Here is a 26,251-nt window from a genome sequence, read left to right on the forward strand (position 1 = left end):
GGAATCTTGATGCGATCGTTGAGTCCGGCCTTCGAGGATCATGTTGGCAGGGTTGTGAAGGTGTCCTATTTTCACGCGCAAAACATTTCTCACATCCATTCATGTCTCAACCAGGCTGACACAGAGGACCTGATTCAGACCCTCATCACTCCGTACATCCCCTCCAGACCTCTCCAATCCTCCTGCGCCAGAAGATTTACCTTGTCTCCTCCTCACTCCTCTTCCTCCAGAGCCGCTCCTTTTCATCCTTGGGCCCTGGAACGAACTTCCCACTGAAGTCAGAACAGCAGAGTCCTTGACCAACTTCCGGCGATTACTCAAGACACATCTCTTCAGACAGTACCTCTAACTTAGTGGTTTATTCCCCTGTAACTTTGCACTTTATATAACGTTTTCATCATACTGCTTTTTTAAATTAACTGTATATTTATCTATGCACTTGTGTAATTTTGTAACCCGTAATTGTATTATTATCTGTAATTTTATACTGTATTATTGCACTTTTGTATTGCTGTTATATTGCCCTGGATAAAGGTGTCTGCCATGAAATAGAATAATAATAATAAAATAATGCAGACACTGATCTTTTCTAAGGCTCGATTATTGTAACACAGTGCTTGCTAGTTCTTAAGAGGTTGCCGTGACTCCTGAATTCGGCTCCTCAGATCCTGACAAAAAATAGGATGAACAAGCATATCTCTCCTGTGGATTTCAGAATACAGTTTAAAATACTGCTAGCTCACATGCATTGCCTTGACTGCTTGGTTCCTGACTACATCAGCAAACTGTTTTTGTGCTCCATTTGCACTCCTTGGACTCTGATCTTCTTACAGTTCACAAAACCAGACTTTGTACCCTTCGTATCTCCCAGTCCATATTAGATCATGCAAGACTGTCAGCACATTTAAATCCTGTCTTAAATCTACTTTTATAACTTTGCTTTTAATCTTGTTCAGTGTATTATATTAAATTATGTGTATTTATGATGTAATGTGCTGGGCTTTAGTGTTTTATTGTAAAGCACCTTGAGATATCGGGCCATGAAAGGCGCTATATAAAATAATAATTATAATTATTATATTATTATTATAACATGCACAGATTTATACTGTACTTATTTCATTTTGCCAATTGGAAGCATTTGGTAACAGCGATGGCCTGGCATCCTGTCCTGGGTGTATTCCTGCCTTGCGCCCAATGCCTGCAGGGATCGGCTCCGGCTTCCCCGCGACCCTCACCAGGATAAGTGGTTTCGAAGATGGATGGATGGATGGACATTCTTACAAGTATACATCTTTAAATATTAACTTCTCAAAATGATTTTCATGAGTAAGCCGCATGTTCTATTAATTATTTATTTGTTTTGTTAATGTTTTTTTCATTTTCTTTTCATGTTTGCTGCCTTTCTCCAGTTCTAGCTTGCTACAGTTTTTATCCTGTAAGAAAATGATCATATGACAATCCCACACACATTCTCTGCAGTCTATTAACTGTTTAATGAGTGAAGATTTGTGGGCGAGTTTTATTTAATTATATTTAATATAATCATAATTGAAATAGAACAAAGTACAGTTTCTCCCAGAGTATTTAATTGGTTTCCTTCTTGGGAATAATAAACACATTATGGTGTGATTCAGAAGCTGGTGTAAGAAAGGGGCACTTTGTCATTAATCCCATAGAGTGGGCAGGGATAGCAATGTGAGGGGCTGGTCTATATATTGTAGTAAAATAATCTTGCTGCATTGGAGTAAACAGAAGCAGACTGTTTACTCCATCTACTTCAAGGAGAAGAACTAGTCGACAGGATGGATTTAATTTTTAAGGTAATTCTTCTAATTTTTCTTTTCGTTCTTCTGCTCCTTGTTTTTTTTGTTGGTGTTGTTGATTAGCGTAGATGGAAAAACTTTTTTTTCTGTAATCTTCAATATTTTACATTGTTCCACTTTCAATGTTAAATGTAGTCATGTAATTACTGTAACAACAGTTTGTACACATTGTGTACCACTCAATTTTATACAATATGCTTAACAATGGGCTTATTGGCAACAATTACATAAGACTTGATTAAGAAATAAATAGGTCTCTCAAAATGTTTGTGGTGCATATGGTTTTGTGTTTATCAAATTGTAAATAAATACATGAGGATATACTTACAAGAAAATGTAACATGTTTCAATGTATTATTTCATTATTGTTAAACTGTGGAAATAGTTACACATTTTGATAAAATATGGAATATGGAGCATTTTTGTAGTTTATCATATTTTCGTATCTTCTGTAGAACTGAAAAAATAAAAATAAAATACTAACAGACACACTCCTCTGATGTTGAGTGTTGCAAAATCACAAGCATAAGTTTAATTAGAAATAAACCTAACCTTGATATATGAGAAAGGTTCTGTTGTACTGTGTTAAAGGTTTCATTAATTACACCACTATAAGGCTTTTTTTTTTTTAAGTTATTCCAAATTCCTCACTGGACACCTAATAGTAAATAAAAGATCATTACAATTAGTACATTCATGAGTATTGTTTTCATGTATTGTTGAACAAAAAGGTAAACCTCTACAGCTATCCTCAGCCAGTGCAGACAAGTCGCAGTTGGTGCAATGTACAAGGCTGCTTCAAGCTGATGAGGCACCCAGCAGGAGAGATTAAAAGGAATGAAAATCCCTTCTTGAGGCCACAATGTGTGATTTCACAAAGGGGCGAGTGTGTGCAGGCTGCCCAGCTCTCCTGAGAGGCTAAAGCGGCTTTGTCACCACACTTTAATAACGGTGCTCTCGTTAACCCGTTCAACTGCCAGTTGAGCAGAGGGCAACGCACGACCCGCAACAGCCTAACACCCACCCAGGGGAATCCAGAAGCTCCTTCCTCACTGAAAAACCTGCACCAAGTTTCAATATCGCCACAGATTTTATTAGACTTTATTAGTCTCCAAATGGGTGTACTGTATAGTTCATCACATGCTGTGCTTAACTTTTTCACACCTTATCTTAGATGCCTATCAGTGGTGCTATTTCAGTCCCTGTGACAAAGCAGAACAGGTACTCCAACAGGCAGTACTGTACACATTTACTTCAAAATAGTAATCTGAGGGTAGGATCTATGGATTTGGCTTATCAGATAAGTGCATAAATAGATAGAAACACAGGGTTTGCCTCAAAAAGCAAAAACATGCCAGCACAAAGTATCAAAACCATTTATATTTTGTTCCTTGCTACTTATGATGTGTGGGTTTTCTATGTATATTTATACAAACAAACGTACCGAAACATACCATTCTAATAGTTAAATGGTCCACTCAAGTTGTACTTTATGAAATTCTGTAGTAACATACACATCTTAAATGTCACAGGTCTATCAAGAATATGGTGTGTGAATTTCAGAAATGTGAAAGCAAACAACATGGAACCAAGGAATGGACTATGAACAACTTTACTGCAGAGACATTGTGAAACAGAGAGAATACTATCAACCGCTCAGAACCAAGATCTCAGGATAGCAGGTGAGCTGCATGGGCTGTAAAGAGAGACATTTTAGAACTGTTATTCAAAGCTGGCAATATGTGAGTCTGTTCTTGCAGGTTTGCTAAAATTAAATATGATTTATGCTTATGTGTATTAAATTACAATTACAGACATTTTTTAATTCAATCGTGTTACATATTTGAGCATAACCAAAAACATGTAATTGATAAAATGTGTAGATTTAATTGACTGAATTATAAATCAGTTAGTCTTTCCACTTCTACAAAAGTGTTTGATGTTTGGATAAATACTATTTAAAGCTATTTAAAATTATTATACATTTTAAATTGGTGTATATTATTAGCGAGAAGTTTAAAATACTTAGTTAAATGTCGTTGACAATACTCTTAATGTTTGACATATTGCAACACCTTTTCCTAGTGTCATATCTAGCATGTTATAATCCTGAAACTTGTTAAAATGCAGTCAAGTGTGTATGATTAGTTCTCCTATCTACAGTGTGCCAAGTTAGCAAAGATAATGCAAACCAAAGCAAATAGCAAAAGTGCTTGATATGGATGAAGGTAAAGATTTTCTCAGAATCATTAGCTGGTGTACAGAAAGTGCTGAAGTGCAATCTCTATTAAGTCTCATTACTATAGGTGGAATACATAATGGTGGTAGAATAGAACAATTAAAAATTTTGAGCCTGTTGAAAATGTATAAAAGACGGGTACATTATTCCTTCCACATTGTTCTGTTGCCTAACTGTAATTCAGAGACCAAGGTTTATCATATCATGTTAAATCACATGTTTAAGGTTCAAACTCAGTAGCCTGATGATTTTTTCTCACTCGTATAATTTTAGTATGGCGGCATATAATACATATATCATGCTTTGTAAAGAAACAAAATATACAACTTTATAAATTACAACCTGCCTGAATACCACCCACGTATCACCCCGCGTTATTATTCCTTAAAGATAGCTTTTCCTCCAGCCTTTTGCTTTAGCCATCCTCTGAACTCCTCTGGGTGCTCTCAATTAAATTTAACCAACAAACACCATGCAGCAGTTTCTCAGATTATTTACCTCATTATAATGCCCTCTTAGTTTTCTTGTACTGGAAATGAAATATAAATACAGAGAGTGACTTAATAAGTTATAGTTAAAATATTTATTATATCTCCATAAACATGAGTATCTTGGAGAGTCCTTGCTCTATAAAGTAGCATGATCCTTAAGCCTCCTCCTTGAAGTACTTTTTAATTCTCGTCTGTTCAACATGCATGCTGTCCATTCATTAAGTTCTCTCAAAACCAATATTCTTCACTCCTTCTGTGCTCACCTACATTTCACTGGATAAGGAAGTAGGACATGGTTATATAATGATTAATGTTAAAGTGACCTTTCACTACAATAAAAAAATTAAATGTACATGTGTAAAGTTTTCCTTTTGGAGGGCTCGCCTTAATCATTTGCTGATGAAAACTAATGTCCTCAGCATTAATATATCAGAAAGCAAATAACATTGTTTGCTTTGTAAAGGGGCATAAAAGAAATTCGTCTTCGGTTTTTAGACACAGTATTACATTGTTTTCTCCCTGGAACTACTCTGATCAGGATTGCCAAACTGCTGGTAAGTTGATAAAGAAAATAAGAGTAAAAAGATTGAATATTTGCGAAAGCTGGTATTCTGGTGTTTTCAGGATAAGACCATTTGTCATGGGTGATCAAGTTCAATTCCTCAGGAGAGCTATGTCAACCCATTTAGTTATTTTAGGCAAGGGTAGATGCAGTGAAACTGAATACATATAGTGAAGCCAGGTAGGCGATATGTTTCAATTCTTAAACAGGAATATTGAGAGGGCTCTTACCATGTTGTCTTATTCATCAACTTTACAACATGTTGATTTCCCAATGCATGTTCCCAGGACACAATGGCGTGTGACAAAGTGGTCTCATTCATCCGAGGCCTCGCTCGCAGGAAGCCCCTGGACCCCGAAGGCGAGGTGTCCAACTTCCGCCGCTGTCTGACCACCCTCGACTTGGTGGCACTGGGGGTGGGCAGCACGCTGGGAGCAGGAGTGTACGTTCTGTCTGGAGAAGTGGCCAGGGCAGTCGCTGGACCGAGCATCATCATCTCCTTCTTTGTCGCGGCCCTTGCCTCCATCTTCGCTGGGCTGTGCTATGCGGAGTTCGGTGCCAGGGTCCCCAAGACGGGTTCTGCTTACTTGTACAGCTACGTGACAGTTGGAGAAGTGTGGGCCTTCATCACTGGCTGGAATTTATTGCTCTCCTATGTGATAGGCAAGCAGACTGTTTGTTTTTTCACAGTCGAGGACTAAACAACACAATAAAGACTGGCAGGGCTTACAAAAGTTTATACCAATTACTCAGAAACTATTGTTTATTTGGGGGGGAGTATTTAATAATATCCATATTTTAGTACAACAGTGTTGAAAAGAATTGTGATTGCATGAGCATATTACATTCACCAGGAACAGTTGAAGGATGAACAAACAGATTTAGTCGACCTTTTAGAAATACTTGAAAAATAAATGTAAAATCAAACCTTTAAATTTTGTATCTACTACATTAAAGTAAGATATGTTATGCCTTTTTACAGTAAATTATAGAGGAGTGCCCATTACCATCTAATTATTGGAATACAACTTTTTGAATATTTCTTCCTCAGGTACCTCAAGTGTGGCTAGAGCATGGAGTGGGACATTTGATGACCTCATAGGCAATGTGATTGCTAATTATTTAGGCAAACATGCAGCCATGGGATTGCCTGGCCTTGCTGCTTACCCTGATTTTTTTGCAGCCGGTCTGATCATGCTGCTAGCAGGTAAGTGACTTGTTGGGGGTGAGGGGACGGTTAAGTTCACTTGATTCTACAAGACACTAATTCCAACATATTCTTTCTTTTCTGCCCAAAACAGGACTCCTTGCATTTGGAGTAAAAGAGTCAACAACAGTCAATAAGGTTTTCACAGGGATTAATATTCTGGTACTGTTGTTTGTCATTATTTCTGGATTCATCAAAGGCAATCTTGACAACTGGTACATCAGTGAAGAAACAATTCTGAATGCTACAGCACAGGCTGAGTATGTCTTCCACTCTTTTAACACAAGTCATTATAATTGAACGATGCACAACCATTAAGGAGGTGACACTGTTTCCTAATGAGTGATTGGATATATTTCCTTTGATACCTTCTCAAATGATTGCTATGAATCATACTACATATAATTTCCATTTAATTATGATCAACTGTTTCCAGCACAGCACCTTACTTATTTAAATTGGAATAGTTATTTTTTTAAATAAATCATTGTACCATTCAGTAGAATTGTGTTTAGGGATTATAGGCTGGAAAGTCCTGATTCAGCTATAACTGTAACTTCTGAAAGGTAGCCGATTTATTCTGTGTGACTTTCAGAAACCTGTCTTCTGCTGCCAATGTGACGAGTGAGTTTGGGATTGGGGGATTTTTTCCGTATGGATTTGAAGGAACGGTAGCAGGCGCTGCAACCTGTTTCTATGCTTTTGTGGGATTTGACTGCATTGCAACCACAGGTAGGAATTTTAATGTCAAATTCACCTTAAACAAAATCATATTTAACCTTACATTTTCAGAGGGGCATTTGTTCTTGTGAAAGGATACCTTTTTCTATTTAATGACAAAAGATAAAAAAGATAAAAAGCAAAATGTGGCTTAGATATTTGAGTTCTTAGTTAAAATATGCACTTCATAACCAATCAACATTATATATCAGCATATGACTTGAAGTCATCGTGTTTTTTGGGGAATTGCGTGTCTGTGGGGTAACTGCCCATTGCTCCTTTAGGGGAGGAAGTGAAGAACCCTCAGAAGTCCATTCCTCTGGGAATTGTCATCTCCCTGTTGATCTGCTTCCTGGCCTATTTTGGTGTCTCAGCTGCACTGACCCTCATGATGCCTTACTACTTACTCAACGTCCATAGTCCCCTGCCTGTGGCCTTCACATACATAGGGTGGAATGCAGCCAAGTATGTTGTGGCTGTGGGCTCTCTGTGTGCTCTCTCTACCAGGTATGGACTTTAGGAGCAGGACATTATTTAAAGTGAAAGGAATGAGGGATATATTATGGGGATTATGGACAATTGGGGTTGATTGAAGTAGATACTTAAATCTGCATTTCTGTAGAGGAGCGGTTTCCAAACTGTGGTGCACCCCCATGGGTGCACGGGCTGACCCCAAGTGGTGCGTGCAAAATAAAATGTAATGGCGGATGTAAGCGATCAGTCTCCCTCCCACCCCCCCACTCTCATGCAATTTTGCCGTGAGCTACTTTCCGGTGGGGGTACATTTTGGGCAACAAAGGGGGACTTGGGTCGAAAAGTTTGGGAACCACTGCTCTAGAGCTGTTGGGCTTTTATAAAATTTGTTTCCTGCACTTACATATAGTACAGTAAAGTATAGTGTGGTACTTTGAAAATCATTAATCTTTAGGTCTGCATTAAAAGAAATATATATATGGCAGCAGATCTTTCAAAAGAATCCATTAACACTTTTGCATATTGCTTTATTCTGCAGTCTCCTGGGCTCCATGTTTCCCATGCCTAGGGTCATTTTTGCTATGGCAAGAGATGGGCTGCTCTTCAAAACTCTGCGTAAGGTCAGTTCACGCCAGAGTCCTGTTGTAGCCACACTCGCATCTGGGACTGTGGCAGGTAAGGAACTTGAATCTCCTCATGGAGTCTTAGCTGCTTAAAACATGTAAGAATGTATGAGTGACAGTGGGGATTTAAACTCAAACTCCAAGGTCCACATTTTTATAAGTACAGACACATGTGGTATATAAAACAAATAAACAGTTGGTTTAGTTCTCAGATGAGTGTTTTCAGTAGGTCATTGCTTTCTTAAGTACATGTTAATGTTGCAATTCTCATGCTGAAGTAAATGTATATCCAATCAATTTTCCAGCTATCATGGCCCTTCTATTTGACCTGAAAGCACTGGTTGACATGATGTCCATTGGCACTCTCTTTGCGTATACTCTGGTGGCTCTTTGCATTCTCATCCTGAGGTAAACCTACCATAAACGTTTCCTTATTATAGTGAGTGAAAAAATCATTCAAAGAACATTTAAATAATATGAGAGGAATTCATGGACAATGTTTCAATCAAATAACTGAACAATGTAGTGTCCAATAATTGTTGAATAATAAGTTGAAATTATGATCTAAGACTAGCAGGAATATTTGCTTATAATACTTACAGGTAAGACCAGACTTTCTGATAAATAATTATAATTTAATCAGAACACCTTCCTGATCTTTTTATCATCATCAAAATCATCAGCATGATAATAATATTATTAATTTCACCCTCTCCATTTAGGTACCAGCCAGATTCAAATGAAGACAATTCAGACGACATCCAGAAACCAGAAAGCAGCTCCAAGTTTGCCTTTCTAAATCCACCTTCCAACCCGACCGCAAAGACCTCAACCATTGTGTCCAGCTGTGCACTATTAATAGGTAACTTAAAAAATATACATACTACTTAAACTGATTATTTTGCTGTGCCTTCTACAAAATCACTAATATAGAACTACCGGTGTCTTCATATTATGCTTCAAATCTATGGATTGTGTTGTTTTTAAATTAATAAATAATTTAAAAAAGAATCATTTCAACGAACAGCTGTACTCAAAATTAGCACATTAACAAACCATTTTACTTGACGTACATAATACATAATATGCAACCTAAGGGAATTTTTTTTACTATTTCTTCTTTTCAGTTCTCTTGGTAATTCTTTTGAGTGTCTTATTGACAAAAGGGATGCCATCCTTACTCCAAAGGGAAGCATGGAGCCTGGCTTGTTTGGTTATAATCCTTGTGATAATTACAATTATTGTCGTGATCATTTGGAGACAGCCCCAGTGTAAAACCAAAGCTGCATTCATGGTAAGGAAGCATACTAAGGATGCTGGAGTTTCTTTACAAATAATTGACCTGACGATACTTTCTGGCTCAGAAGTTTAACAAATAGTAACTCCAATCTTGAGTTCCAATCTACCATGTTGCCCAGAAGGAATATTTTTTAAACAATAGGTTCATAAAGTATATAAAACTGTTTGTATCCTTTATAAAATAAACCTATTTCATGATGAGCCATTGTAAAAACACTAATGAGATTAACAGGAATTACAAAAAGTACAGACATTTTCCTGCCATCTACCTTAAATGTAATACATACATTTAATACATGTAATACAACAGCTTTGTTTAAGCGATAAGCATTTGGAGCTCTATTCTGGATTTATAACTTCTGATTAAACTGGTCAATTGTGTTAGCTGTTAGATCTCTGTGCTTTCACCAGTGTCACACAAATATCGTTCTGCAATCGCTGCAGGTTCCCTTCTTGCCACTGCTCCCTGTGGTGAGTGTCTTTGTGAACATTTACCTGATGATTCAGTTAGGACCAGACACCTGGATCCGCTACGCTGTGTGGATGGCAGTGGGTAAGAATAATAAAGTAGTAAATTAATGACATTGGAGATTATTCCTTAGTGTGCACCTTCAAACGCCTGCTCTTGCCTTGCAGGCTTCCTGATCTATTTCAGCTATGGTGTCCGGCACAGCGTCCAGAGGAAACGGCTCCGTATGCCACAGAATCAGATCGTTATTCAGACTATTGACAGCACAATGGAGGGAGATTGTGTGAAGGCTCCTGAACCAGATGAGGATGGGAATCAGAAAGCCCATGTTTCTTGATGAAGATGAAGAGGCAGCTGTGGAGACTTCTTCCCCTTTCACATAAGCTTTAAAAACTCAAAATTGAAATTACAGTTTTCGGAAAACCACAGTGAGGTGTTTGAAAATGACATTGATAATGAAAACTACATTCACCGTACATTCAAACAAAAAAAGCAAACTAGGATATACATTGCACTGTGAATTTGTAAGCAAATGTGAAATGGATTTTTATACTGGGTTTATTGGAGGGATCTTAACAATGTTTACAACTAATGAAAAAATGTCTGTATATTTATAGAACTGTAGATGTTTTATAATGTTTGAAAAAACATAAACTGCAGTAGATAATGATATATATATATACATATATATATATATATATATATGAAAGCAGGGGAATAATGCATAGCACTTATGTTTTGTTTTTGTATCACATGCTTTTACAGCATCAGTGACACATTTTGATCAGGGCTGAGAACATGCAGTGTAGTCAGGCACATGCAGTGCTGTTTCAGATCTTAATTAGGGCAAAGATACTAACTGCATCAGAGCACAAAGGATAGACTTGCTAATTGTTAAAAAATATGGATATTTACACCAAAGAATTTGATGGGGGGGGGGGTTAAATATAGTAAATAGGAGGGGTTTAATCACAAATATATACATTTAAGTTAAAAAAAATATACAATGTTTGAAAGAAAAGATTAAACTAATAATATATTAAATCAACCTGTGGAATACACAATTTTGATCTAGTTTTAAAGCTTTTTACATTACATTCCCTTTGTAAAAACGATTATTTCAGAATCACAATATTATCCATATATGTGAAAATAATCAATACATTTCAATGCGTCTGGTTTTGTGGGATAAACACACTTGTGTTATTTCCACCATTACTCTAAACTACTGAGCCAACTAAGCCTAGCAACCCCAGTTAATGTATCATACATTAAAAATGTTTTCCTTTTATATCTGGAAACTAATCAAGATTTTATTTAATTCTATTCAGATAATGCAACAAAATATATTCACTTTGTGGGTCTCTAACCTTTCCAGTTTTCAACACATCTTGAAAAATATTTTTTTCTTATATCAATTAGACTAACTAATGCCTCAATAAAAATAATAACAACATATTACAACTGTTTACATTGTATTTTTGTGGGCTATGAATACTTATACCCAGTTGCACACATAACTCTCTTACTTGATGTTATTACAAAATCTCAATACCAGGTTTTCTTCAGTGAAGGAGTCACACTATACCCAGGGTCAGAATATTATAAGTAGAATAGCATATGGTTTTATGTGGTGTATTAGAAAGTCAACTTAATCTAGGAATCTACTTGGTACAACCAGGCACTAGTTTAGATGCTATAAGGTCCTGGAGAACAATGTTCCCATTCATGTGTACTTACCTTCTATTAATCACAGCTTAGCCATGTAGTCTCAAGGAATTTTGGCACATTTTGGACTCATAATACATCTGTCAAAAACTGTAGCTCAGACACAGATTGATATAGCTCCACAATGAATACTGCATATTATCAGTAGGAGGGTGCCAATGCAAAATTATCAAGAAATATGCGGTATGTAATAGCAGGATCAAAGTTTGGAAAACACTTCATATCAGTTTATATTTATAGCTACTGATAAACTCTGTATGATATTGCCATGCAAATGAACACATGAGAATTAGATAACATTCGAACCAAGTGCATTTATTTAATCAAAATAAATAAGATAAAATATTACAAAAAGTAAAGTATACTGAAAAGGCAAGAGTCAAAAGCAGTGTGACAAATGTAACAAATTTGGTTCAGGAACAGTATGCAGGTATATTTACACAAATCACAGTTAAATTACATTAGGAATGGAAAATTGATATCTCTGGTGTATAAGTGTTTCAATAATTTGCAAGAAAATGGAACGTAGACAAACAAATTGTATTATTGTGAGGTATTTTTCAAAAGCTCCAGCAATTTTAATACACAGAAATGGTTTAATTGTGACAAAAAACATGCCCCATTTTAAGCTTAGTTACATTTTTTTCATGGAGTAAATTAAGCCAGCAGCCTGTACAAACTTCTGTCTGCTGTTTGTGATGGCGGAGCAAACTTCCTCGCTTTTGATTGGCAGACTGAGCCTTGAATGGATTCTTTGAAAGGAGCCAGAGGAATTTTGGTTTAATGTCACTCTCCTGTGAAAGGAATTTGGTTTGAACTAAAAAAAAAACAAAAAAAAAACAGCTGAGGGCTTGATTTTCTTGTACCCCCCTCTAACTTCCTTTCCCGCTGGGTCTCCTGACAAACTGCTGTGAACTTTTTTAATCTTTCACTGTAGCTTTCGGCTAAGCGCTGAACATAGAAATCCACTTTTGAAGGCAAATATAAGTGGTGCACAAAGTTGGTGTAAATCTGTCAACCATGAGGCTGGGTCTAATTTTCAGCATATTGATTGTCACAGTTTTGCTGCTGGAATTCGGTGAGTTATTTCATCTTTTAAAAAGACATTGTATTACTCTGTTAAATTGCTTCAGTAGAAGGGACATTAAAGGCTTTCTTTTTCAAGTCCTTTTCCTTTTCTCTGAATGTTTATTTAATTTAATTTATATTACACAAGTGTAAGTGTCAATTAAAATCAAATTTACAGGGATTGTAAACATTTTTTTTAATCAATATCTTAGATATTAACAGTCTTTGGTAATAGTTTATTGTACAGCAGGTGATGGATTTGCATTCTAATATGTATTATTTATATTATTCTCCATTCTATATATCTCATTTTAATTCTATGAAAAAGGGAAAATCAACCTTTGATGGGGTGTAATATTGTTTTATTGTTAACTTTGTCCAGATATTTATTTAAGGTATTTTATGTCTGACAAAACTTTAAAAAAAGAGACTGATTTATTGTGCTTTGTTGAGTTTAACTGTTGCCTTAATTAGGTGTGCTATCTATAGGACAATGTACATGTATGCATTTACATAAAACAACTAAGTATTCATTCATTTAAGGTTGTACAAACAAGATTCAAGCATTTTTAATATCTGTAGATTTCTGTGAAAAGTATGAGGAACTGTGAAAATCTTAAGATACTGATGACAGGTTACTCTGAGAGCTTAAATACCTGTGACACGACAATTGTCAATTAATGTACCTAGTCCCCCTTTTTAGGGAACAGCGAAAAAAATGAAGATATGGAGACAAAGGCGTCAGAAAAGAAAAAACAAAAAGGGAAAGCTAAACTTGGAAAGGTTGGGGCAAAGAAGGCCAAAGCCCCAACGACAAAACTGAAGCGTAAAAAAACCACTGCAAAACCAACCCCGCCCCTTCCTGTTGAGACAGTCCTAACGCAGGTGCTGGAGAGGGGGAAGTTCCAGAGAGTGGGTGATACTGTGACTGTGCACTCCGGCGACACCCTGGAGCTCCGATGCAAGGGCAAACCTGTCCAATGGACTGTCCCTTACTACTTGGAGGAAGAGGATGAAGGCAGACTCAGGTAACCTTTCTCCTGCAGAGGTTCAGTGGCCTTCATTATTATTACTCATCAATCTTGACAGCCAATGAGTTCAACGGGTTTAAAACATGTTCAAAATAATTCTGCTGGCATGTATTTGTGAAAATGTGACAGTACGGAAAAAGGAAGGTATCACCTGCATGGTAAACATCATTCAGTTCACCCACAAAATGTAGGGTACACTGCACTGTCCTACATTCACCTAGCAAAAACTGGCATAAAGATCAGGATTGAAGTGGCATTTCACAGTTTACCTTACGTTGTCTTTGCAGAGCTTTAAGGCAGAACAGATAAGTAGACATGCCAATTTTTTTATTCTATATGCAGTTTAATTATGAAACTGCTCTTTGTTCATTGACTCAGGACTACTCAGCATGAGAAGTATGGCTCCCTGATTTTGGTGAACTCCACGGGGGCGGACACTGGAGAGTACACTTGTTACCCCATGTACTGTGAGGGCACAGACTGCAGGAGGGAGTACGACAGAGCCGCCAGAGTCTTTGTCTTCTTTCCAGGTAACAAACCCGCCGTCGCGGTTCTTACATATGTGTGTATTGTCAGGTGAAGAAAACACATCCCTCCCAAACACAATTGACAAACCCACTCCCTGAAGTCAGGTTTTGGTTCTACTAAGTGGAAACTGTCGTTATGTAAAGGGTTTGTAATTTGCAGTCGGCAGGCAGACTTAATCATGACCCAAATTGTCAAGAGAATACTACAAACATGTTGCTTCAACCTTAATTGAACAGCGCTTTTCAACTTATTTTACAGGGCATGAATAGCACTGCTCTGTGTATGTGATTCACATCTACTTATGTTGATGAGATTACAAAATGATTTGGGATAAAACAATTGATTTTGCTGGTTTCTGGATGAACGTCTGGGCTTGATGAATGAAGCTACCTCATTATTGTACAAAATGAAAGTGGGAATGTATTTTGCAATGATTAAGTCGTGATTGTTAGAACTGCAAAGGTCACAAAGTGGAAACCACGAAAGTAACGGCCGATCAGAGTTTTGCTTTGATGCCACAGGCCTTGGTATTCACTCAATGTTGCACTGCCATCTAGGGGACTTTTATATTATACAATCCTTCAACAGAGTTAACAATTCAATCTCTGTTTGAAAGTTGACAGTTAAAAATACATTTTGATGTAGAATTATACATTGTAATTGTAGAAAGTATATATCTTTTTAAAGTGACTAATAATGGGAAGAGGTCGTCTGACCTTTGTGCTCAGATCCCCAGGAGCTGTTTGTCCCATCAGCAGACTATTATGAAGTAGTGCAGCTGCGCACAAACCGGCCGACGACACTGCCCTGTCAGGTGACTTCCCCGCTGGCCAAGGTGACTCTGCATCGCGAGTTTCCCCCTGATGAAGTGAAAGTGGACGGGGTTGAGATATCCTTCAACATAAAGAAGGGCTTCACCATCCATCGGCCAAGAACTCATCATGCGGGCTCACTTTACTGCATGGCAAGCTACCAGGGCCTTCGCCAGATATCCACCAAATACATGCTCATTTATGTGAACTGTAAGTGATGGGTCCAAAGAAAATGGGAGAACTGTTTCTTCTTGAATGTCCCATGCAGTCCTCAAAGGGTTGGAGACTGACCATGAAAAAGATGTAATGTCACAAAAGAGGGAAAAGAGTTAAAAAAATAGTATGCTTGCAATGATTTAGAAGACTATGCTTTTAGTCAATACATATGAATTGGATTGGCATTACTGACAGAGACAAACTTTATACAGATTAATAAAGTTTGGTCTTTTTTTTTGTTAGATCCCGTCTCTCCACCATCTCCTGTTATCCAGGCCTCCTCCAGCTCGGTCCACATGGGGGAGAATTTACAGGTGACCTGCTCAGTACAGGGGGAGGTTGATGTTGCTATTGATTTCACTTGGGAATACCCAGGGCAAAAGGTAACTCTTTAAACATTGTCAGATTTAGCTATAAGACTGTTTGAAGTTAGACAATTACAAAACACCTCTTGGCTTTAATATCAAATACACCAATTTCTAGGGATGCACCGATTAATGGGCCAGCAATCGGTATCGGCAGATTATAGGCAAAAAATGTAATAATCGACTCGAATATCTGTCAACTACATTAAAATGTCCGATTACTTGCGACCGATTGTGGTGTCTGAAAAGGCATCATCACGTTTTTTTCTCCGGTCACATGTCAATGACAGATAATATAGTGCCAGGCTGCTTTGTTGTATATAAGGTGAGAGCTTTCACACTTAGTAAATAAACATGTCGGCTGTGGGGACATATTTCAAAGTTTCGGATCAGGACAACAGAATTGTCACTTGTAATATATGTTCTACTAAAATATCAAGAGGAGGCAGTTCAACAAAAAATGTCAACACTTCAAACTTGATACACATGAAAACCAACGATGCTGCATGCACAGCAGTTTTCCGGTTCACACACAGCAGAGGCCATCCATGCAGCATTTGATCAAATGTTTGAAACATGGAAGACTGATAAATCAGAAGTCCATGCAGCGGTAAGGGATAATGCGAGAAACATGGCGAAAGCTATGGAGGACAGAGGTCTAGCCAGCATACCGTCCATGGCGCACACACTTCAGCTGGCAGTGAATGATGGCATGTTGTGTCAGTGGAGCATCACAGATGTGGTGGCTATAGGCAGACGAATAGTAGGTCACTTCAAAAATTCCCAACTAGCCTACTCGCACCTACAGAATGTGCAAAAACAGTTGGGAATGCCAATAAAAAGACTCCAGCAAGATGTTGCAACACGGTGGAATAGCACATTTTAAATGATGAAAAGTTTGCTCGAACAGAAACACGCACTAGCTGGTTATGTCGCAGATTATGATTTGCCCGCAACACTCAGCGCACACTAGTGGGGGCTAATTGAGAACATGCTCACACTTCTCTCCCCATTTGAACAATTAACGAGAGATATAAGCACATCTGGTGCATCTGCAGCTGACGTGATTCCCTCCGTGACCGCACTGACACGTCTGTTAAGCAAGGAGGTTGACACAGACACCAGAGTTAAAACTGCCAAAACACGCTATTAGAGGCTGTGAATAAACACTTTGATAGAATTGATAATGACCCCCTTTACTCTATCGCAAATCCTTCTGGATCTGAGATATAAGGACCATTACTTTGCTGAAAGTGCAAAACAACATGCACGAAATGTGCTTATTGACATGATGGATTGGCCTGCTGTTGATGGAGACCGGGCGCACAGTGCAGAGACTGGAGATAATGATGACAACAACTCGATGCAGAAAAGAGCACATAAGGACACAGATGGGGCACGAGTACCTTCTCTGCATGACATGGTTGATGAGATTATGGAGAACAAACCAGACCAAGCAAAGACAACAGCAGCGCAACAATTAGGTGCATACCTCACAGAAGTCTCAATCACCAGACATGAGAACACACTTGCATACTGGAGTGCTAATCAAGGACGTTTCCCTGCGTTGGCACAGATCACACATCTGCTTCATGCACCAGTACGGACAGTGAGCGACTGTTTAGCGCTGCATCTCACAGTATCGATGAAAAGAGGAACAGACTGAGCTGTGAGAAAGCAGAGATGATTTTGTTCGTGAAGAAAAACCTTCAGTTGGTGCTTAAGTAAGGCCGAGGTGATGACTAAATGTGGAGACATTCATTCAGCAGTGTGAGCAATCTGCTCAGTTACTGGGATTTTCACACACAACCATTTCTAGGGTTTACAAAGAATGGTGTGAAAAGGGAAAAACATCCAGTATGCGGCAGTCCTGTGGGCGAAAATGCCTTGTTGATGCTAGAGGTCAGAGGAGAATGGGCCGACTGATTCAAGCTGATAGAAGAGCAACTTTGACTGAAATAACCACTCGTTACAACCGAGGTATGCAGCAAAGCATTTGTGAAGCCACAACACGTACAACCTTGAGGCGGATGGGCTACAACAGCAGAAGACCCCACCGGGTACCACTCATCTCCACTACAAATAGGAAAAAGAGGCTACAATTTGCACAAGCTCACCAAAATTGGACAGTTGAAGACTGGAAAAATGTTGCCTGGTCTGATGAGTCTCGATTTCTGTTGAGACATTCAGATGGTAGAGTCAGAATTTGGCGTAAACAGAATGAGAACATGGATCCATCATGCCTTGTTACCACTGTGCAGGCTGGTGGTGGTGGTGTAATGGTGTGGGGGATGTTTTCTTGGCACACTTTAGGCCCCTTAGTGCCAACTGGGCATCGTTTAAATGCCACGGCCTACCTGAACATTGTTTCTGACCATGTCCATCCCTTTATGACCACCATGTACCCATCCTCTGATGGCTACTTCCAGCAGGATAATGCACCATGTCACAAAGGTCGAATCATTTCAAATTGGTTTCTTGAACATGACAATGAGTTCACTGTACTAAACTGGCCCCCACAGTCACCAGATCTCAACCCAATAGAGCATCTTTGGGATGTGGTGGAACGGGAGCTTGGTGCCCTGGATGTGCATCCCACAAATCTCCATCAACTGCAAGATGCTATCCTATCAATATGGGCCAACATTTCTAAAGAATGCTTTCAGCACCTTGTTGAATCAATGCCACGTAGAATTAAGGCAGTTCTGAAGGCGAAAGGGGGTCAAACACAGTATTAGTATGGTGTTCCTAATAATCCTTTAGGTGAGTGTATATATATACAGGCATTGTATAGTTTAAAATTACAGAAAGGGAATGCGTTTTATTTTATACTAATATTAATTAATTGTTTTCTATTTGTTGTGATTATTGTTGTTGTGCCTACTTTTAATACACTGTGGTAGACTGGATTTCAGAGGAGAAGTCGGAATTTACCTCTGTTTCAGAGCAAATGCAGTTCCTATATTGTACGTTATTAAATACACTAATCTATATTGTAAATCGCAGATAATGTGTTCTTATTGAAACTATTACCACAGCATTAATTACAAAATGCCACAAACACTTGTACCCCATTCATACAAATCCGTGGTAAAATAGACTACCTACATTGCAGGAAAGAAATGTATTGGCTTTGTAGACGGGTTTCCCCTTGCGTACGTTTAATTTCTAAAAAATACACCATATGTCAAATTGGTGGCCTTTTATCCTATGTCTGAATGAGGTAGAAGTCTTTTCTTATTCAAATATATGGAAAAATAACTTGTATAATTAAAATGAGCTGAAATTTGAAGCCTCATCAGAAGCAACATTTTTATTTAATTTATGACGGTAGAAATTTACAGAAATGTCAAAACATCGTTATCGGTATTGGCATCGGCCAATTATGTTATACGAACATCGGCTATCGGTATCGGCCAATAATTTTCTTATTGGTGCATCCCTACCAATTTCCTTTGAGACTCAACAGTGGCTGATAATACAGGGGGTCAAATCGGCATCTTACCTAACCCACTGCGCACTCTCTTTACAACTCTTTTGGCAGCTCTAACACAATTGTGCTTTGTCTTGGTGCAAGCAGATCGGCAGGCCGCTGTACACTCAGGACAGCACACACACACTGCGCTCGGGGGGGCAGAGCCGACAGCAGGCTGTGACGGTGCTCTTGGTGGACGAGGCGAGAGCTGTGGACCAGGGCACCTACACCTGCACTGCTCAGAACCTGGAGGGCTCTGCCAGCATCTCCACCACGGTCAAAGTGCTGCCAGCGCACACAGCCAGGGCCAGGCATCACTGAAAACACCTGCCAGGGCCCAGAGGATTCAACAGCCTTCACTGTGACACGCACACACAATGTATCTATACATCTAGAATCTAGATATTATATTGTATATGTAAACTATATATGGAGCACAGTGATCCGTGGTTAAAGCTACAGAAAAGATGCACTGGCATAAAAGACTGTTGTCTGGTAATGACACTGTGTTCATGAAAGAACTAATTCAATGGATTCAGATTCACTTGGTCATTATATGGTCACTATATCTATGCATCTTCAATACCTTGTAAGATAAAAAAAACTCCTCAACAAAACAATCATAAGATGGATATATGGAGCCTGCAACATTTTCTTTTCAGATTTTCTTTTTAAATATATCAACTATTTTTCAATTATATAGAAGAAATGTTTGGAATTTAACCTTCTTTTTTTACTTCTGGTATGACATATATTAAACCCATATACATGAATCTACTTGCATGTCTTTCTATTAAAATAATAATGCATGAGAAAACAACTTGCAAAAACTGAATTCATATAATTCATGACAGTTTATTTAGCAGATTAAATTTGTTTAAAAGAGGGGGGGGGGAAATTGAGGGTTATGTGGTCAACAATCCTAAAACAGTGGCTTTATTTTTTTATTTTGTGGAAAAAAGGTGAAATAAAATCTATGCACTGGTATAATAGGAAGAATTACTATGTTTACCAACTTTGGTAAAAATAACTCAACTGCAATGCCTTACATTTCAAAACCATTAGGAAGTCTAGTTCCATATGTGTGAAGATTTTGCAAAATGTTTAATAATGAATAAGTTGTACAAATCATCACCTCCACTAAGAGAAAAATAAAATAATGAAAAATGTTTAAAAGATGGTTTCCCTAGGTTTATTTTTAAAGTCTGTGGTAGTAAGTTGATGACCTTCATGTAAATTGAGACCTTCATTTTTTATTTTTTATTTTTTTTCCATTTTCACATTTGGTACTTTAACAATTTAGTTTGCCATATAATTGTTAATGTATTTTTTTTTTAAATCAACTATTCACCCAGCCCAACAAATACTCATAGCAGTCTGCATGCTTTCAGTATAAATCACCCATTTTAATTCAATGTTATAGTGCTCCACAAATATGTAATTTTACTCTCTAGAGCAGTGATCTCCAACCATGGTCCTGGAGAGCCCCTATACAGCAGGTTTTAGAGGTAACCCTTCTAGCACCAATTTATAAACACCTGAAAGTATTTCATTCTTATCAGTTTAGCAGGTGGTGTGGAAAATTCAGTCCTTTAGAAACCATTGGTGCAATAATCTGATACCTTCAGTCTCTCAAGTCAAATAATTCCTTGGCTGAGTTGCTCAATTGATGAATAACTCACGTGTGTCCCCAATAATTAGAAATTGGCGATTTAGGGTGACCTATAAAATTAGGTGGATCGGGACTCTCCAGTACCAGGGTTTACATGTATTACAATATTCTATTAAGTTACTGATAGCACAACAATACATATTTTTTTTAGTTTTGGACATCGTTTTTCACTGTTCTGGTTGTAGAGGAAAAATATACTTTCTGTGTGCTGTGACCCTTGAGTTTACTTTAGTAACTTTAATTGCCTGCATTTTATATGTTTTTTTAACTTTTCTATCACTCACTCCCTTCTTTATTATCAGCAACGTACATTCCTTTCTTGCAACGTATTAACTGCAAATGACCTTCCAATGCAACTGGCAATTTAGAGGTTATTAATTATTATTCATGAGTAATGATAATAAAAATATTGATGAGATGGGAAGGCTTGGTTTAGAATGCCAATTAAATCACTGCTATAGTTATTAGAAATGATCAATCAGACACTGTTTGTAAAATGTCCCAGAGGGGATATATAAGCTTTGTTCTACCTTGAAAAGTTTGAAGAACAGTCTCATACTTGCTTAATAATTTTGAGTTCTGTGTTCTGCTGTTCTTCTCATGCACATAATACATTCTGATTAGAATTGCCGACTGATTAAAACTTTCTTCCACCACATGGTGTTTCAGTAATTCCTGATTCCCTAAAATCTGGTAGTGTGCCATTCCACTGCTCCGCTCCCTCCACTGGCTCCCGATACCGGCGCGCATTCAGTTCAAGACATTGACCCTCACCTACCGCTGTCTCGACCACACTGCACCAAGCTACCTTCAGACCCTTGTCTCCCCATACATCCCCTCCAGACCACTGCGCTCTTCCAGTGCCAGAAGACTAATATGGAGCGCCGTTTGTGCCTAAAGTGTTCGTCCGTCAATTTGGTAGTTCATTGGGAAATTCATTACATTTGGCCATACAGTAGTACATTCATCCAGGACACTTTATCAACTTTGAAATTAATAAATGTGGCTGTTCATTAATATAAATAGACAAACAGTCCAACTTCCATGCAAACTTCCAGACGAACAGACAAACTTACAGACAAACCAATGAACTTCCAGATAAACAGACCAACTGTCAAACATGCACTGTGCCAAACCAACTTCAGTCCTTCTAGCCAATCGGAGCAGACATGCCTATTTTAACCAATAAAACTCCAGGCTCACATAAAAGTGTTACCTTTGCTTTTCAGGGAGGCAATCAGACAAGGTGGGAGAGCAGCAAAGAGGCAACAGATTTTGTCCGCCGGATCCTCCCAGCTCTGTTGGCAGACCTGTCTCTGCAGGCCAGGAAGGAGCCCACTGCTCATGGGCTCTTCAACAAATTAGTTCTTCCCCCCCCCCTTTGTCTGATGCAGCTAAGAGAGTGATTAGCATTTTTACTTTCTATTTCTAGACTGTTACTGTACTTTTCTACTATTAACTGTCTTTACTTTTAAGGTGGTGCACGAGAAGCTGCACAGGCAGTTCCAGATCTTCCAAAGAAGAGCCCCTTTCTTCTCTCAAGTGGATCAGGAGGTATGTATGTAGTTGTCAACAATAAAACTCTAAAATAGTACAAGTTTATAAGAATGGAACAATGACTCCGTCATCTGTGACATTATTGTGTTGTAATTATGTATTATAGGTGACAGCACTGAAGGCATCCTTGGTCCTACTTAAGGAGAAGACCCTAGTTAGGGACAGGTGGAACTCCGACACCGGGCAGAAGGCACTCCAGGAAGAAATTCCTGCCTACTTCAAAGAGGGCCTCTGGGAGAGGTTCCAGAAAACGGTATGAGATACAGTGAGGGAAAAAAGTATTTGATCCCCTGCTGATTTTGTACGTTTGCCCACTGACAAAGAAATGATCAGTCTATAATTTTAATGGAAGGTGTATTTTAACAGTGAGAGACAGAATAACAACAACAAAATCCAGAAAAACGCATTTCAAAAAAGTTATAAATTGATTTGCATGTTAATGAGGGAAATAAGTATTTGACCCCTTCGACTTAGTACTTGGTGGCAAAACCCTTGTTGGCAATCACAGAGGTCAGACGTTTCTTGTAGTTGGCCACCAGGTTTGCACACATCTCAGGAGGGATTTTGTCCCACTCCTCTTTGCAGATCCTCTCCAAGTCATTAAGGTTTCAAGGCTGACGTTTGGCAACTCGAACCTTCAGCTCCCTCCACAGATTTTCTATGGGATTAAGGTCTGGAGACTGGCTAGGCCACTCCAGGACCTTAATGTGCTTCTTCTTGAGCCACTCCTTTGTTGCCTTGGCTGTGTGTTTTGGGTCATTGTCATGCTGGAATACCCATCCACTTTCAATGCCCTGGCTGAGGGAAGGAGGTTCTCACCCAAGATTTGACGGTACATGGCCCCGTCCATCGTCCCTTTGATGCGGTGCAGTTGTCCTGTCCCCTTAGCAGAAAAACACCCCCAAAGCATAATGTTTCCACCTCCATGTTTGACGGTGGGGATGGTGTTCTTGGGGTCATTCCTCCTCCTCCAAACACGGCGAGTTGAGTTGATGCCCAAGAGCTCGATTTTGGTCTCATCTGACCACAACACCCATTTCTCCTCTGAATCATTCAGATGTACATTCGCAAACTTCAGACGGGCCTGTACATGTGCTTTCTTGAGCAGGGGGGCCTTGCGGGCGCTGCAGGATTTCAGTCTTTCACGGCATAGTGTGTTTCCAATTGTTTTCTTGGTGACTATGGTGCCAGCTGCCTTGAGATCATTAACAAGATCCCCCCGTGTAGTTCTGGGCTGATTCCTCACCGTTCTCATGATCATTGAAACTCCACAAGGTGAGATCTTGCATGGAGCCCCAGACCGAGGGAGACTGACAGTTATTTTGTGTTTCTTCCATTTGCAAATAATCACACCAACTGTTGTCACCTTCTCACCAAGCTGCTTGGCGATGGTCTTGTAGCCCATTCCAGCCTTGTGTAGGTCTACAATCTTGTCCCTGACATCCTTGGACAGCTCTTTGGTCTTGGCCATGGTGGAGAGTTTGAAATCTGATTGACTGATTGCTTCTGTGGACAGGTGTCTTTTATACAGGTAACGAGCTGAGATTAGGAGCACTCCCTTTAAGAGAGTCCTCCTAATCTCAGCTCGTTACCTGTATAAAAGACAGCTGGGAGCCAGAAATCTTGCTGATTGATAGGGGATCAAATACGTATTTCCCTCATTAACATGCAAATCAATTTATAACTTTTTTGAAATGCGTTTTTCTGGATTTTCTGGTCTCTCACTGTTAAAATACACCTACCATTAAAATTATAGACTGATCATTTCTTTGTCAGTGGGCAAACGTACAAAATCAGGAGGGGATCAAATACTTTTTTTCCCTCACTGTATATATACAGTGTATATTATAATATTTATAATTTATTAATTTGACATGATTTATTTTCATACTAGGTGATGGAACCTTTCCTCACTATAAGCCTGCTGCTATCTATTGGGACTTACCTATGCCTTGGATCTGAGATACCCCAAGAATCTGAAATACAGTTTTGAGGTATTCCAAAAAGTACTATTGGAGGTGGATCCTGGAAACCTTTCAACCAAGGTTCAGAGACTGAAAAATTACCAGCGTACATAGTTGCTGACTAATGTTCAGCAAGATGCTCTCAAAATGTTAGAAATGCTTCCATAAGACTTGAGTTATGCATTTTGGACTGGTATTGTTTGCTGTTGTGTACCTTTATTAATGTTAGGTATCACTGTTCTCGGTTGCATTCGAGCCATATGCAGAGTTGAGTTCAGTCGTTGCTCTCATAGCATGTACATATTTTACATGCTTATTGGCAAGAATAAACCTGGTTGAAAGGTTAAGTAAATAAATGCTGTTTTATTATTATTATACTATATTATAGTATAATTCAAGTTGGGATTTTCATTTAATTTTCAGCATGTTGACTGACATGTTGTGTGGTGACTTAAACTGATTTGAAGGGCCCATTGTACTTGGTGCATTTCAGCCATATTTTAGAGACCACTTTCTAATATGTGGAGTTCAATTCAACTCACTGTTTGTAGCATGGACATTGTTACATGTGTAATTTGCAAAGTAATGCAGGTTGACAGTGTCTACTGGTAATACTTGACAAATTAATTAAAATGTAAATGTGTGTGTGGTGATCTGCAATTACACTTTAGAATCACAAGGAGTCAGTATTACAATCATAGAACATGTGATAAAACGAACACCGGAAGTGAACAGTCGTAAGAAGCATGTTAATAAATACTAGCACAAGCTAGAAGTTCACAAAAGTTTGGTCTCCTTGTCATTAATTAATAATTGAACATTACATGGTACCAGAAGTGGTCTCTCTAATATGTCACAATGGATACCGTGAAGCTGCCTAAAGGATTAAAACTTACAGGAAATGTCGACAGTAATTGGAGAGTTTTCAAACAGCATTTCAGCCTGTACATTTCAGGTATTGTAATGGAGTCGGAATCTGACGCGAGGAAAATAGCGTTGCTGCTAACAATAGCAGGTCCACAGGCCATTGAAGTGTATAACACATTTGTATTTGCAAATGCGGACGACAATAAAAAACTCGATGAGGTGATGAAGAAATTTGATGAGCACTGCTTGCCAAAAAAAAAGAAACCTACAAGAGGTATGTTTCCGCTCTCGAATACAGAAACAAGGAGAAACATTTGATAGCTTCTTAACTGATCTCAAACTAAAGGCTCGGAGCTGTAATTTTTTCGGATTTGCAATCGTCAATGATTCGTGATCAGATTGTTTTTGGTGTTTGTGAAAAGAAAGTCAGAGAACGGCTTCTCAGAGAGACTGACCTTAATTTGCAAGATGCTATAAAAATATGCCATGCCAGTGAGCTAGCTCAGCAACACGCAAAGACTTTCAGTGAAAATAGTGCCACAGTATGAGTGAGAGCGCAGCGGTCGGTGCTGTGTCAGGCACCGTCAATACGCGTCGGCAAATAAGTCACAACAAACAGACTGAGAAATGTTGGTTTTAATGTAAACGGTGTGGATTACAGCATCTCCCAAGGCAATGCCCAGCGTTTGGTAAGCAATGCACAAGATGCAAAGGAAAAAATCATTTTGCCAAACAATGCTGTTCAAAGAGTAAAAATAAGAAAGAGCAGACTGTGCATGTAGTCAATGAGACAGATTTGAGTGACACGTTTTTTGTGGGTATGGTAACATGTCATACTCCAATGAATGAAGCATAGCCCTCAGTTATGCAAAGCACCAAAGGGACACATGTTCATACAGTAATCGAGGATACGTGGATTGTGCCACTGCAGATCAATGGAACTTTAATTCCACTCAAAATGGACACAGGCGCAAAAGCAAACTTAATTAACATGAGTGATATTAAAGCTATGAAAGAAAAGCCGATCATTCACAAAAAGGAGATCATACTGAAGGCAT

The 26,251-nt window shown here is 38.6% G+C and overlaps 2 protein-coding genes across 3 annotated transcripts; both read left to right on the forward strand.

The window, feature by feature from the left end:
* Positions 1 to 1,659: 1,659 nt before the first annotated feature.
* Positions 1,660 to 11,368, forward strand: LOC136762969 (cationic amino acid transporter 2). 2 transcript variants are annotated; one of them, XM_066716610.1, is made up of 13 exons: positions 1,660 to 1,823; positions 3,359 to 3,508; positions 5,406 to 5,781; positions 6,170 to 6,325; positions 6,420 to 6,585; positions 6,921 to 7,057; positions 7,330 to 7,552; positions 8,058 to 8,194; positions 8,448 to 8,550; positions 8,865 to 9,004; positions 9,270 to 9,436; positions 9,886 to 9,994; positions 10,078 to 11,368. In XM_066716610.1, the coding sequence occupies exons 3-13, from the start codon at positions 5,412 to 5,414 to the stop codon at positions 10,245 to 10,247; spliced, it is 1,878 nt and encodes a 625-aa protein (XP_066572707.1). In that variant the 5' UTR covers positions 1,660 to 1,823; positions 3,359 to 3,508; positions 5,406 to 5,411; the 3' UTR covers positions 10,248 to 11,368. The 2 variants fall into 2 exon arrangements, with proteins under 2 accessions (XP_066572707.1, XP_066572708.1); XM_066716611.1 differs by having other exon boundaries at positions 3,390 to 3,508.
* Positions 11,369 to 12,316: 948 nt separating this feature from the next.
* LOC136762970 (platelet-derived growth factor receptor-like protein) lies at positions 12,317 to 20,303 on the forward strand. The gene is made up of 6 exons (XM_066716612.1): positions 12,317 to 12,716; positions 13,410 to 13,734; positions 14,116 to 14,267; positions 14,994 to 15,287; positions 15,537 to 15,676; positions 19,239 to 20,303. The coding sequence occupies exons 1-6, from the start codon at positions 12,659 to 12,661 to the stop codon at positions 19,452 to 19,454; spliced, it is 1,185 nt and encodes a 394-aa protein (XP_066572709.1). The 5' UTR covers positions 12,317 to 12,658; the 3' UTR covers positions 19,455 to 20,303.
* Positions 20,304 to 26,251: the final 5,948 nt, after the last annotated feature.

The sequence above is a fragment of the Amia ocellicauda genome, chromosome 11 (assembly GCF_036373705.1).
Source record: "Amia ocellicauda isolate fAmiCal2 chromosome 11, fAmiCal2.hap1, whole genome shotgun sequence".
Lineage (NCBI taxonomy): Eukaryota > Metazoa > Chordata > Actinopteri > Amiiformes > Amiidae > Amia > Amia ocellicauda.

Excerpts from the sequence above, each read along its gene's own strand:
- LOC136762969 (XM_066716610.1), top strand. The coding sequence starts at position 5,412 with ATGGCGTGTGACAAAGTGGTCTCATTCATCCGAGGCCTCGCTCGCAGG. Across the intron at positions 6,586-6,920 it reads AATGCTACAGCACAGGCTGA|AAACCTGTCTTCTGCTGCCA; the intron begins GTATGTCTTCCA and ends TGTGACTTTCAG. Across the intron at positions 9,995-10,077 it reads CGCTGTGTGGATGGCAGTGG|GCTTCCTGATCTATTTCAGC; the intron begins GTAAGAATAATA and ends CTTGCCTTGCAG.
- LOC136762970 (XM_066716612.1), top strand. The coding sequence starts at position 12,659 with ATGAGGCTGGGTCTAATTTTCAGCATATTGATTGTCACAGTTTTGCTG. Across the intron at positions 12,717-13,409 it reads AGTTTTGCTGCTGGAATTCG|GGAACAGCGAAAAAAATGAA; the intron begins GTGAGTTATTTC and ends CCCCCTTTTTAG. Across the intron at positions 14,268-14,993 it reads AGTCTTTGTCTTCTTTCCAG|ATCCCCAGGAGCTGTTTGTC; the intron begins GTAACAAACCCG and ends CTTTGTGCTCAG.